Below are 13,690 nucleotides of genomic sequence, written 5' to 3'. Positions count from 1 at the left end.
GTGTATGTGTGTGTGTGTGTGTGTGTGTGTGTGAGAGAGAAACTTGGCATCTTGGCATAGAGCAGCATCTCACATTGTATACTAAGATAAGGTCAAAATGGATCAAATGATTTAGACAAAGGATGATATGTATAGATTAGGGGAGCATGGTAAAATATACCTCTCAGATCTATAGATAAGGGGAAAATGTATAACCAAACAAGAGGTAGAGAGGATCATAGGAAGTAAAATTGATAATTTTGATTATATGAAATTTAAGTGCAGTCAAAATTAGATGAAAACATTATTGGAAAAACATTTGCAGCAAGTTTCTCTGATAAAGTCCTCATTTCTCAAATGTATTGGGAAATGAGACAAATTTATAAAAATATGTTATTCCCCAATTGATAAATGGTCAAAGGATATGAACAAGTTTTCAGATGAAGAAATTATAGCTATCAATAGTCACAGAAAAGAATGCTTTAAATCACTATTGATTAAAGAAATCAAATTAAAATAACTATGAGATACCCTCTCATACCTATCGGATTGGCTAACATAACAGAAAAGGAAAAGGACAAATGTTGGAGGGGATGTGGAAAATGTGAAATACTAATGCATTGTTGGTGGAGTTGTGGACTAGTCCATTCAGATTGGCTAATATGACAAAAAATGAAAATAATAAGTGTGTTTCTGTGTGTGTGTGTGTGTGTGTGTATGTGAGAGAGAGAGAGAGAGAGAGAGAGAGAGAGAGAGAGAGAGAGAGAGAGAGAGATATAGAGAGCAAACGAGCCCAGGACAGTCTTGTGGAGGAGGGAGTTAAGTGACTTACCTAGAGTGACACAGCTAGTAAGTATCTTGAGATGGAATGGAAATTCAAGCCTTCCTTATTGCAGGTCTAGCTCTTTATCTATTATGTACAATCTTTTTTTAAAAAAAGATTGGCTTTTTTTTTTTTACCGATAAATGTTTTAGATTCCTGAAGCAGATTGCAACTTCTTGAAGGCAATTCAACCTCTTCTCCTCCTCTCGTTTAATTCTGGAATCAACTGTTGCATTCTCTGTGCCAGTGTACTCTATGTGTGGGTACACGTGTAGTGATGAACGAGCTCTTACGGACCACTTCATCCTTTAACTGTATGGCCTAATGCACACAATTGCTAAATGGGAGGCCAAGCACCCACAGTATATGGACTGATAGATTTGTAACAAGAGCATCATCTTCAAATCTAAACTGTACTTCGCTCAAGAATGATAGAAATGGACCGCAGCCGCCGTCCCCCCGCGCTCCAGCGCCCCACCCGCCAGCCCGCCGGTTTCTTAATAAAAACTGCCTGAGCCGACGAACGCAGCAGCTTCCCCACGCGGGGGCGGGGGACTCGAGAACCGCCTAAGCTATGGCCGCCATCCGCAAAAAGTTGGTTATAGTTGGTGACGGTGCGTGTGGGAAGACGTGCTTGCTGATTGTATTTAGCAAAGACCAATTCCCTGAAGTGTATGTGCCCACGGTGTTTGAAAATTATGTAGCAGATATTGAAGTGGATGGAAAACAGGTGGAGTTGGCTTTGTGGGACACTGCTGGTCAGGAAGATTATCATCGCCTCAGACCTCTTTCCTACCCAGATACCGATGTCGTTCTGATGTGTTTTTCCATCGAGAATCCTGATAGTTTAGAGAACATCCGAGAAAAGTGGACCCCAGAGGTGAAGCATTTTTGTCCCAACGTGCCCATTATACTGGTCGGGAGCAAGAAGGATCTTCGAAACGATGAGCACACGAGAAGGGAGCTGGCCAAGATGAAGCAGGAGCCAGTGAAACCTGAAGAAGGCAGAGATATGGCCAATCAGATTGGTGCATTTGCTTACATGGAGTGCTCAGCAAAGACCAAAGACGGTGTGAGGGCGGTTTTTGAAATGGCTACAAGAGCAGCTTTGCAAGCCAGACCTCAAAAGAAAAAAACCGAGTGCCTTGTCTTGTAAACATAATGGAAAGTCCAAGCCCTCACTCAGTTAATTTTTGAAGTGCTGTTTATTAATCTTAGTGTATGCCTGCGGCCTTTTTCATTTATCTATAATTTAAGAGATTTACAAATCAGAAATCATCTTGCTACCACTACTTAAAAGCCGACCATTATGGTTTAATGACAGTCTGTGTCCAACACATCCGTGCACACCAGGATCCCTGTGACATTACTCTCAATAACCTTCCTCGTTCTCCCAACCAGCACATCTGGCACTAATTCAAGGGAATTCTTAAATTCTTGCTTCTTTCTAGAAAGAGTAAAAAGGTGATAACTTTGGCGAATTGGGTTGTAACTACTTTTATACATGGCCTGTTGCTGTCAGCTGTAGGGCCCTCTGGGGAATAAATAAATAGGGAGTCACTTCAGAGCAGAACCTCTTAGAAGACATTTCTTGGTATAGCTCTGGGGCATTATTCAATTGTTTGAAAAAGGGACCCAGGCAGAGACAGCAAGTCCCCATGCAGCTGGTGCAAAGCTACAGTTAGGTGGTTTCATGTTAGTTACCTTAGAGTTTCTGTATAATTAGTGCCACTCAATGTATGTTACCAAAAAATAAATCTATCTACCCCAGCTTAGATGAAGCATTTTTTGTATAATTGAATTGGATTTCCTAATATTGATATTTGTTATCAGAAGGTTTACAGAAGATCTCTGAATTTTTGTGTGTGTGTTTTTTTTTAAGAAAGTGCATTTGAACATAAAGTCAGATGGAAAAACATTTGAAATCCCTTAATTGTCAGTTTCTCCAGTGAATGACAGCCATTAGCATTTCCTTTTCTGCCCCTGTTCCCTGAAGCTGGAGTCAGTGAATGGGCAATGGGTTCTGCATCAAGGCAATGAGATGGTTCAGAAAATGAAGGTGGAGCATCTTGGCATATACAATGTTTATTTCTTATTCTGACAGTAGTGATTCCACTTAATCTCCTAAGGGAGGCTTGTTGCCATTCTCTTTGATGTGGCCACAGTTCCTCTTGGAACTTCCCATTCCTTTCCAGCTGACTAAACTTTATTCTGTATCTGTTAATTTTTTCCCAGCTACTAATAAAGACAGTTTTCTAACAACAACAATAACGAAATGATCAAAATGCTCCCTTCCTTTAACTTCCAAGATGTCCTGTTACCTTCTGAGTTGAGTGGTCTTTCTCTTCTCGTATAGATTTTGGCCACGGGAATTTGTCGCTCAGATGACCATGTAGTGAGGGGAACCCTGTTTACTAAGTTTCCAGTAATTCTGGGGCATGAAGCAACTGGGATTATAGAGAGTGTTGGAGAAGGGGTGTCTAAAGTGAAACCAGGTAAGGGAGGGGTTTTTTAGCCTTGGGGGTCTATGAATTTTTAAAAATATGTTGATTACTATGTTTCCATACAATTACTTTCCTTTGTAAGCCTCTGTGAATTTTTTATCATGAATTAAAAAACCTTATTCTGAGAAAGAGTCCATGGGCTTCACCAGGTGGCAGCCTTTTTTTTTTTTTTAAGTGAGGCAGTTGGGGTTAAGTGACCTGTCCAGGGTCACACAGCTAGTAAGTGTTAAGTGTCTGAGACCGGATTTGAACTCAGGTACTCCTGACTCCAGGGCTGCTGCTCTATCCCCTGCACCACCTAGCTGCCCCGCCAGGTGGCAGCTTAAAGTGTCTGGGACACAAAGTTTAAGAATTCCCTGAGATTTATGAATAATGAGCAGAACACAAGCGTTAAATGAAGAGAATGGAAATAAATCACCCTAATTCTTGAAATAGGGATTTTCTTCATAAAAGTTAGTTTTATTGATGACTTTTATTTCCATATCATAGTAATTTCTAGATATACCTCAATCTCCAGCCTCAAGAGAAAAAGTTAAACAAATATGACTAACAAGGTGACTACATCTAACAATGAATGTGGCAGTCTGTCCCATTGGTCTCTAGCAAAATTAAGGAGGTAAAATTTACACTTTGTTGTCCAGGACCAATATTGGTGTTGTTTTTTTTTAATAGACACTGAAAGTTTGACTTCCCTTTATAGGTATTTTCATTTGAGGTGTTTATGGTATTCAGTGAGAATTAGCACCTCTGGTGTGAGGGCTTGAGGAGCCCTTTTCAGAATTGCTCTCCACCTTTGGTATTGACCTTTCACCAAACTCTCAACTGTGGCTCCAAGAAACTGTAGCACCTGCAACAGCTACGCCCCAGTGAACCATCATAGCAGACAGGTTAAGGGTAACTGACCTCCAACAGGCCTCCAACCTGTTGGTGAGTTAGAGGGGTGTCTACCCCCAAGCATGTGAAGACTTCCACTGGCCGAATGGGTGTAAAAGGACAATTTATCCCAATGGCCATGAAGGTGGCAGAAGCAGGTGTCTTAGAGTGCTTGGGGAGGGCTTGGTCAGACATCGAAGACAACATGGCCATCTCCTTCACCCCTGGGCCACGGCCAATCATCCTGACTTTTGTCTTGCCACTGAACTTCAATGACTGGAAGAGAGAGTATAGCTGACAGTTTTGTGTGCAACTCTGCTTCACTTAAATCCAATTAATGTAAAAGTCAAGACATCACCCCAAGATGCCATTGGTCTTCTTTGAAAATAAAGGATGGGGCAGCTAGGTGATGCAGTGGATAAAGCACCGGCCCTGGAGTCAGGAGTACCTGAGTTCAAATCCGGCCTCAGATACTTGACACTTACTGTGTGACCCTGGGCAAGTCATTTAACCCCCATTGCCCCACCAAAAACCAAAACAAAAAAAAAAAACCCCAAAATGAAGGATGAACAACAATTTTCACTTCATTGTAGTTTTTTATAGTATTCCTCCAGGTGTGGGTTTTTTTTTCCTCCCCACTCTGTATAAACTCATACAAATGCAACACCCACTTCTGGATTATTCCCCAAAGGTTGGCTGACACTCCAGGTTCTAGACCCTTTGGGTCTGCACTCTGAACACTGTGGCTTATGAACCCCTAACAGTGTGGTGTTTTTTTTTCCCCCATTAAGAATCAGGCAACAGGTACAGCAAAGTACAAATAGCATAGCAAGAAAAGTGGTTCCAAAACATTGCTCTTCTGCTCCATAAACCTGTGGCACATTCACAAATAGACACAATATTCACAGGAAGAGTGGGTTCATACCTAGACTATAAAGGTAGTATGTTACACATGTAGGATACTCATGTACCAATTGCAAGTCAAGACTTTCTCCTGATTCTGTAAGGCGGAGAAGTCCTTTCTTTCTTCAGAGTCCTAATGTCCATAATCCTCTTTGGATTCAGCATCTTTACGGGCCAGATTGTTCAGCTGGGTTCTCAGGAAGGGTGCCCTTCTAGGTCCTAAATTCTTTTCTGTGGGCAGGGATCACATTTCTCGAAAATGTCCCCTCCTTCAGGTAAGTATGTTTCTCTGCTCCTTGCTGGATTTAGTGTCTCCTAGTGGTTAAGTACCTCCCTCTCAAAAATTGCAAATTTGGGGCTAAAGGGTAGAAAATAAACAAAATGAAATTTTCCTTTTTTCCTCTCTCTAATCCTCAATCTCCTTCAAAAGTACCTGTCAGGTTCCTATTTCCAAATCTGGAATTCTGAATTCATCCAATTTAGATATTTAAAGTGCCCAGAGGTATAGCTAATTTGTTTACTCATTCAATCACTTTGCCCCTTTCTTGACTCAATGAGAGAAGTATTCACACCTGATAAAGGGGTGGGAGGGTATGCATTCATCTTTTTTTAATTTTGTTTTTGTTTTGTTTTTTTGCGGGACAATGGGGGTTAAGTGACTTGCCCAGGGTCACACCGCTAGTAAGTGTCAAGTGTCTGAGGCTGGATTTGAACTCAGGTACTCCTGAATCCAGGGCTGGTGCTTTATCCACTGCACCACCTGGCTGCCCTCCCCCATCTTAATAACCTAGTTGAACATGTCATTAACACCTGATTACAATGTGAGCCTTCTGTTACTACATTAACTGGGATTGGTAGAGGGAGAGAAAGAAATTCCCTCCTTTACTTTAATATTCCCATATTTCTCTGAATTTCTCATATTAATTTCATAAGGCATTATTATATTCCATTATATTCATATTCCATAGTTGTTTAAACATGCCTCCAATCAGTAGACACCCATTTTGTGGCTAGCTCTTTGCTACCGTATAACATACTGCTATGATTATCAGCCAGCTTCAGCACCAAGATGACCTGTGTTCAAAACCTGCCTCAGGCATATACTGACTGTGTGACCCTTGTCAAGTCACTTAATATCTCAGTCACATTCTTAAGATTGAAAGTTATATAGCTCCCTATACTAGTGTAGTACCCCTTCAGGGCTATAGACATAAATATACACTTACATATATACATATAATTCCCTCTAATTACATGTTAAAATAGTTTTTTTAAACATTTTTTAAGTTTTGAATTCCAAATTCTATCCCTTCTCTTCCTCCTTCCTGAGAGAGTAAGCAATAAGAAATAGGTTATACATGTACAACCATGTAAAACATTTCCATATTATTCATTTTGTACAAGAAGACTCTAATAAAAGAAAAAAACTAAAGAAAGGGAAAATAGCATGTTCAGTCTATATTTTAACAATATCAGTTCTTTCTCTGGAGGCAGATAGTATGCTTCATCATTAGTTAGGATTATCTTGGATCATTGTATTTCTGAGATTACTTAAGTCATTTGCAATTCTTCATCAAACAATATTGCTGTTACTGTATACAATGTTTTCTTGGTTCTGTTCACTTCACTATGCATCAGTTCGTGTAAGTTTTTCCAGTTTTTTCTGAAATCATTTTGCTTGTCATTTCTTATGGCATAATAATATTCTATTACAATCATATACCACAGCTTGTTTAGCCATGCCCTAATTGATGGGCATCCTAAGAACTACTCTTATAGTCACTGATCATTTGGGGTCTCCACAGGGTGTCTCTTTGCAGACCAAACCTATATTTTGTACTTTTTTATATTACCCCAAACACACATACACATACACACAGTCTTAAGCACCTAGGATGAGTGCCTAGCACATGGTAGGTGCTCAAAAATATTAATTATTTTAGCTATTTAAAAAGGTTATTTCTAGGCAATGTCTTACATGAGGATCTTTTCTCTTTTAGGAGACAAGGTCATCCCACTCTTCTTCCCACAGTGTGGGAAGTGTTCTTCCTGTGCACACCCTAATGGCAATTTGTGTGTGAAGTTTTAGTGAGTATCTATCATTCTTATTGAGATTTCATTTTAATTGCCCTTATACTAACAGTAGAGCTAAACTCATTTACGAGTGCCTTTGCTCTATTGAATAGTTTTTCCAGAAAGGGAGTATTGTCCGATGGCACCACCAGATTTACCTGCAAAGGGAAGCCTGTCTACCATTTCATAAGCACCAGTACTTTCACTGAGTACACTGTGGTGGAGGAAGACTCAGTGATTAAACTTGATGCTGATGCTCCTCCTGTGAAGACCTGTTTGATTGGCTGTGCATTCTCCACTGGCTAGGGGGCTGTAATGAAGACTGCCAAGGTGAGGAAAGATGTTTTTCGTGGCATACTAAAGGTTGGTGCAAAGGTTAAAAAACTTTTCCAAGAGGGCAGCTAGGTGGCATAGTGTATAAGGCACTGACCTTGGATTCAGGAGCACCTGAGTTCAAATCCAGCCTCAGACACTTGACACTTACTAGCTGTGTGACCTGGGCAAGTCACTTAACCCTCATTGCTCTGCCCCCTCCCCCCCAAAAAAAATTTTTTCCAGAACACACCTTACATTCAAAAGATGTCTGCATCATACTAAACACCTGAATGAAAAATGAAATAGCCAATCAATCACTCCAAATGCTTTGTCTTCACAAATATATAACCGCTGGAAACAAAAAACATTCAGACAATCTGAAATTCTATTTTTTTCCCATCCAGATGATTTTGACATCATGTAGACACAGGCACGCTTTCTAATATGTTTCATCAGTGATTTCAAAGACTTCTCATTTGTCACAAAAGAAATGCTTTCATTGTGTGAATGAATTAAAAAGAATTTATCTGTGATTGTACATATATAACCTATATCAGATTGCTTTCTGTCTTGGGAGGGGAGAGGGGAAGGAGGAGGGAGGAAAATTTGGAACTTAAAATCTTATAAAAACAAATGTTAAAAACTATCTTTACATGTAACTGGGAAAAATAAAATACTATTAAGACTGGAAAAAATAAAAAGGATTTATCAAGCACTTATAAAATGCAGATCATAAAGCAAACAAATAGAAAAGAAAATTAATCCCTGCCTTCCAGGAGCTCACATTCTAATGGGCGTAATCTCCATAAGAGTTTGCTACTGCAAGCTAGAAATATGGTATAGAAAAGAAATAGGAAACCAACAGCAACAACAACAAAATCTCATTTGTTTAGGTCTCACTAAGTTGGATTGTGTTTGATCAGAACGAAAAGCACATGACTTTTATTAAGTAAAAAATCTCTCCAATTTTCTTATTTAATTAATGTAAATAAATTTATAAATTTAAATAATTTCTTATTTAATTCTTATTCAATTTGTCTTATTCCAAGTCATCTCCTAAATTAGGAAGTGACAATGGGTTCCCAAGGTCTATGACAGTAGATCCCAAGGTCTTATCATGGGTAGAAACATTTCCAGGGTGTCCTGGCAACACACTGATTATCCTTCCCAAAGATCAGCCTAACACTTGAATTCCTTCAGGAGATAGAAACAACTGAATTTAGCAAGAATAATTAAGCCAGCAAGCTATCCAGGGCTGAGTTTCCTCTTTTTGCCTGCCAGGCTTGGTCTTGCCCTGATCCATTCACTCAATCTGATTTGCCCTAGATTTTTGGCCATGGGATCTGGCATTCTGGGGTCTCTCTCCATCCAGCATCTTAGTTCTTCTGTCTGAGGCCACCTTGTAAGTTTTCTCTTTCCACAACTGAATTTTTCAAAATATTGATTGGAGGGCTGTCAGCCTGGGGACCATTTTTTAGTTCTTGTTTAGACCCCAGTAATGGAGTGTGGCTTTGCTCCTCTCCCAACCTCTCCTCCAAAATGTCCGGCCCCTAATGCTACCTTCTAGTCCTCCAAAGCTGACCCCCCTCCTGCATATCTGCACCTCCCTAAAGTGCCCTAGTTTCCACCATTAACCTTTCCTGGTGTCCTATGCCCCTAATCTAAGCTCCCAGTGCTGGAGGGCAGCTGCCTTTTCCTAGGCAGGGACCTAATTAAGATACCTCTATCCAATTGAATTCAATAAGCATTTTTAAGTACTTTTTTTAAGTACCATATTTTTCAGTTCTTGAAACACCAAAAAACAAACAAACAAACCACCCAGCCATTCCTACACTAAAAAGCAGGGATTATTAATAGATTCTTTGATTTGGGGAGGGAGGGCTTGAAGGAGGCATCATAGAAAGGAGCAAGTAAGCTGAGGCTGGAAGGAAGTCAAAGATTCTCAGAGGCACAACTGAATGAACAAGTATTTATTAAGCACCTACTATGTGCCACTGTGCTGGTCCCTGGAGATACACTGACAAAAATGCATCAGTGCCTACACTCAAGGAGATTATGTTCTTTCTTTCTTTCTTTTTTTTTTAGTGAGGCAATTGGGCTTAAGTGACTTGCCCAGGGTCACACAACTAATAAGTGTTAAGTGTCTGAGGCCGGATTTGAACTCAGGTCATCCTGATTCCAGGGCCGGTGCTCAATCCATTGTGCCACCTAGCTGCCCCTAAGGAGATTATGTTCTACTGGGGAAATGCTGCACATTCAAAGATAAGTAAATACAAGATATGTGCCAGAGATGAGGAAATTGTATGACCTTCTCCTGGAGGTGACAGGAGGTGTAAGAGGAGGAGGCACCTTGAATTAGGAATTCCGGGAAGCTAAGTTTCTTTTGTATGTGCCTTATTACTTCAAAATAAATGTACTGCCTCTCTGCAATGTACAAGCCCCATTTCCCTTCTATTAAGGGTCTGACCTGAGGGAATTCTGTGGGCTGTGAAAGTAAGATTGTGGATGCCCTGAGTTTGGGAATGTGTAATTAAACACATCTTCATTCTATATCTTAGTAATTTATTATAACAATTATTGCCTCCATCTGAATGCATACTCTGAACACTCCTGTTTGCTTGACCCTTGAGTGCTGGGTCTGACATTCCCTGGTGAATGTTGAGCTCTGAGTAAATGATGCAATGCTAGAAGAAAACAATTGTCTAGAACCAATGGCCCTTGGGTGAATGTTTCCTCTCCATTCTGCTGATTAACCTGCATTTCCTGGCCCCTAGTTCTCACTATTTCTTACACCCAGTTCAGAAAGGCAAGACTGACCATCTTGTGATGTGATATCAAATCAATAAATGTTGCGTTCCACCCCCCCCCCCCAATAGCTTAGCTAACCACAGAAAAATTCAACAATAGAACGCTTACCATAAGATGATGAATTATTTTGCCATGGTAACCCTTGAAATAAAGAATACAAAAGGGTATTAATTTTGTCAAATACAACGATGCTTTTCCAAGTATGGTGGCCATCTGCTTCTTCAAAAGTAGAGTGGTAAACAGAATGCATTCAAAATCACACAGTTTTTAGACCCCCTGTACATCTTAATTTGGCTACTGTTGTATAACAAGACCACCAATAAGTAAATATACTATTGGACTTGCTGAATTTGACTCATCTGGACATTCTTGATAGTAGTGAAACCAGAAGAAAGAAAATCATTAAATAAATAAGATAAATAGAAATGTGCATAGGATAATTTCATTTATATATGTCTGTGTACATATATGTGTATATACATACATACATACATACATACATACATACACACACACACACACACACACACCTATTTGTGTCTAATGGTAGCTATCTCTAGGACAGGTGGCGGGGTGGGGGGCCGGGTAGGAAGGAAGGGAAAAAGGCCAAAAAAATGAGATTTACATGATAACTTTGTTATGTATTTGGAGGGTGTAACGATTGGAATGATGCCACCTGCTGGATACTTACTGTAGAAGAGTTCTGCCCATGAAGCGAAGGTCTTTGAGGGCAAGACCAGGAGTCTTTTCTTTGGCGGGAGGAAGTGACGCAGACTAGTGGGAGGAGGAAGGAAGAGACTGGCGCTGACTCTGGGGCTCTCTTTCCTCTGGACTCTGGTGGAGAGCGGAGCTAGAAATGTGCTCTCCCTTTAATAGATAGGAATCTAGGCCTTTCTCTCTCTCTTTACCAAATTCTTATTCTCCTTAATAAATGCTTAAAAGTCTAACTCTTGCTAAAGCTTATAATTTATTGGCGACCACTCATTAGATATTTTAGACAGACTAGCTAGAATTTTAGCCCTTAACAGATGGCTGAACACGAAGAGGAAAGCTAAACCTCAGTCTTCTGATCTTCTGGTTAGGTAAGACATTTTCTCTACCCTCTCCCTTTAACTGCTAAGTACTGGTGTACTGGCTGTGTTTTCCTTTAAATTTTTTCAAATGGACCTTTTAAACTCCCTAATTACCCTATTTTTGATTTTAGTCTGTTTAACCAGACAAATGGGAGATAAGATCATGTTAATGCTTTGTTTTTGTGGATTTTCTATTTTTCTTTTTATTTTTGTTAAAAGAGCCAGCAACTTACTCACACAAGGAAATATCTCTCCCTCTCCCAACCATGCTTTTTCAGAGAAACCTGAAGAGATTCCTGCAGCTTTTCCCAGTTCTAACACTAATTGTTGCTCTAATTTTGCATGCCTGGAGGCAATGACCCACCCTCTAGAAGCTTTTAATCCCCTAGCACCTGGAGGCAAAGTGGGGGAAGAGGAATCCAGGCCTGAGTTCAAAATCAAGTCTCATTCAAATTGCTCTGGTCGCTCCCCTCCTCTCCAGACCCCACCCTCTACTCCTCCCATGGCCAAGCCCATTGCTTCCCCTGCCTGGGAAGTCCAGAGATCTGATGCTCATGCGCAACTTTCTCTAACTACATTTGCAGATTCAGGCTCAGCCCTTCCCCAGCCTGGCTGTGCTTCTGAGACAACCTTAGAAAACCCTTTAAATTCCAGATATGCTCGTTTTGTTCATAATTTTGCTAACCTGCTTTTGTCTTTCATTAGTAATCTTATAAAGCATTTGTATGGTGAAAAGACTGACAGACAATATAGAGGGGTTAAAGAAGAAAAATTTAAGCTGTATAAGAATGACAATCATCAACATAGTTCAAGACTCTGCTTCTTTTGCCATGGAAGGGTATATATTGTACAGAAATGTAGAAGTAAGGGGCAAGGTATTGATATGAGTGTTGGGGATTTTAGATATCAGGATCAAAAGTGTTCTGAATTCACTCAGTAATAGTATCAGTTCAGAGGTTACATAGGATTTCTATGCTATTATATATACATTTTGAAATTAATGGTATGGGTTTATTTTTATAGAGATTTTCATGCTTTTGAGATTGTGTCTTATACTTAGTTTTTAAAACAAGGGGAATATTTGTAAAAGCTTTTTAGTCATGTGATCAAGTTTATATTTTATAATACTCTTATTAATATTAAGTTCATATTCATTTAGATTTCCTTAGTTTGAATTTCATTGTCTTTTATTGTTCCATGTGTATTTTCTTCTATTCATTTGTCTATCTAATTTTGAAACATTGCAAGATGGTTTTGATTTTATTATACAATGTTAATTCTAGGAGTATTGTGCTCCCATATTCTGAGTTGTTTGTTTTTGTTATTTTTTCTCAACTGATTATTTGATCAAACTCTTTTTAAAGCATTTCCCTGGCAAATTGGTTGCCATGGCAAGTGTAAAGAAGTATTATTTTTGATAAGCATATTCCAAAAAAAAAAAAAAGAGGGGAACATTTGTAAAAGTTTTCTTTTTTCAAAAAAAAAAAGTTTTCTTTGAGATTGTGTTGTGCTTTAACTTGTATTTAAATGTTTCAATTTTTCACAAAAGTAATTGTATACTAAGTAAAAAAAATATTATTTGAAATTGTTGCATAACTATATATTGTGTTCTGAGTCAAGATGTATTCACATTTTTTGCAATCATTTATTATCCTCAATTTTTAAATCCATATGAGACTTGGATTATGGGAACTTATCATTTAAGACACTAATTGCCTTTATTCTGAGTTATCAGATGCCAGTTGGCCAAGATGCCATCCAATCACAAGAGGAATACATGCAAGAGCAGACACTGAACTGTCACATGAGGGGAGACATGCATGAAGTCAAGGTATGGCCGAGGGAACGGCTTTTGACTAATGTTGAGGTTGGATTCTCTTGGTTTAATATTTTATTCTCTTTTTCCCCACAATATTGTACAGATGGCTGGAAGTATTCATCCCACCCATCTCACTTCTACACCTGGCTTCTATGCTCCCTCCTATATGCCTGATGCCATGGACATCTCAATCCCATGCATCTGATTAAGTCTGACTCAGTTTCCTCCAATATGTTCGGTGGCATGGACATATATTCCATCCACCTATTTTAAGCCTGGCATACTGCATGGACAGTACATATTGCTCAAGTGTGGGAATGCTCATATCCCATCATTTCTCTGTTCTTTTATGGTAACCCCCATAATTATCTCAGGTGTCATGATAAATAACAGTGTTGAATTTGGCCTTGACACCTGTTACCAATTATATTAGATTTTCTAATTTCTCATAATGGCATGAGGATAATTAGGCAGATGATGCAAAAAGTGATGAAACAAAGATAAAAATTATTTTTAAAAA

The 13,690-nt window shown here is 39.2% G+C and overlaps 2 protein-coding genes across 4 annotated transcripts in view; both read left to right on the top strand.

The window, feature by feature from the left end:
• Positions 1 to 13,690, top strand: part of LOC122730913 (all-trans-retinol dehydrogenase [NAD(+)] ADH7-like) — a 36,284-nt gene that overhangs the window by 7,745 nt on the left and 14,849 nt on the right. Inside the window, 3 exon segments of the mRNA XM_043970465.1 lie at positions 3,159 to 3,297; positions 7,083 to 7,170; positions 7,269 to 7,485. Coding sequence (XP_043826400.1) covers positions 3,159 to 3,297; positions 7,083 to 7,170; positions 7,269 to 7,485 — 444 coding nt within the window.
• Positions 1,377 to 1,958, top strand: LOC122730915 (transforming protein RhoA-like). Of its 3 annotated transcripts, none has more exons than XM_043970467.1 (2): positions 1,377 to 1,505; positions 1,566 to 1,958. In XM_043970467.1, exons 1-2 carry the CDS (start codon positions 1,377 to 1,379, stop codon positions 1,956 to 1,958), a joined length of 522 nt encoding a protein of 173 aa, XP_043826402.1. The 3 variants fall into 3 exon arrangements, with proteins under 3 accessions (XP_043826402.1, XP_043826403.1, XP_043826401.1); XM_043970468.1 differs by having other exon boundaries at positions 1,377 to 1,532; positions 1,785 to 1,958; XM_043970466.1 differs by having other exon boundaries at positions 1,377 to 1,958.

The sequence above is a fragment of the Dromiciops gliroides genome, chromosome 6, assembly GCF_019393635.1.
Source record: "Dromiciops gliroides isolate mDroGli1 chromosome 6, mDroGli1.pri, whole genome shotgun sequence".
In the NCBI taxonomy this organism is placed as follows: Eukaryota; Metazoa; Chordata; class Mammalia; order Microbiotheria; family Microbiotheriidae; genus Dromiciops; species Dromiciops gliroides.
Note: the sequence above shows the minus strand (reverse complement) of the source record. Positions and strands in the feature narration are given on the sequence as shown.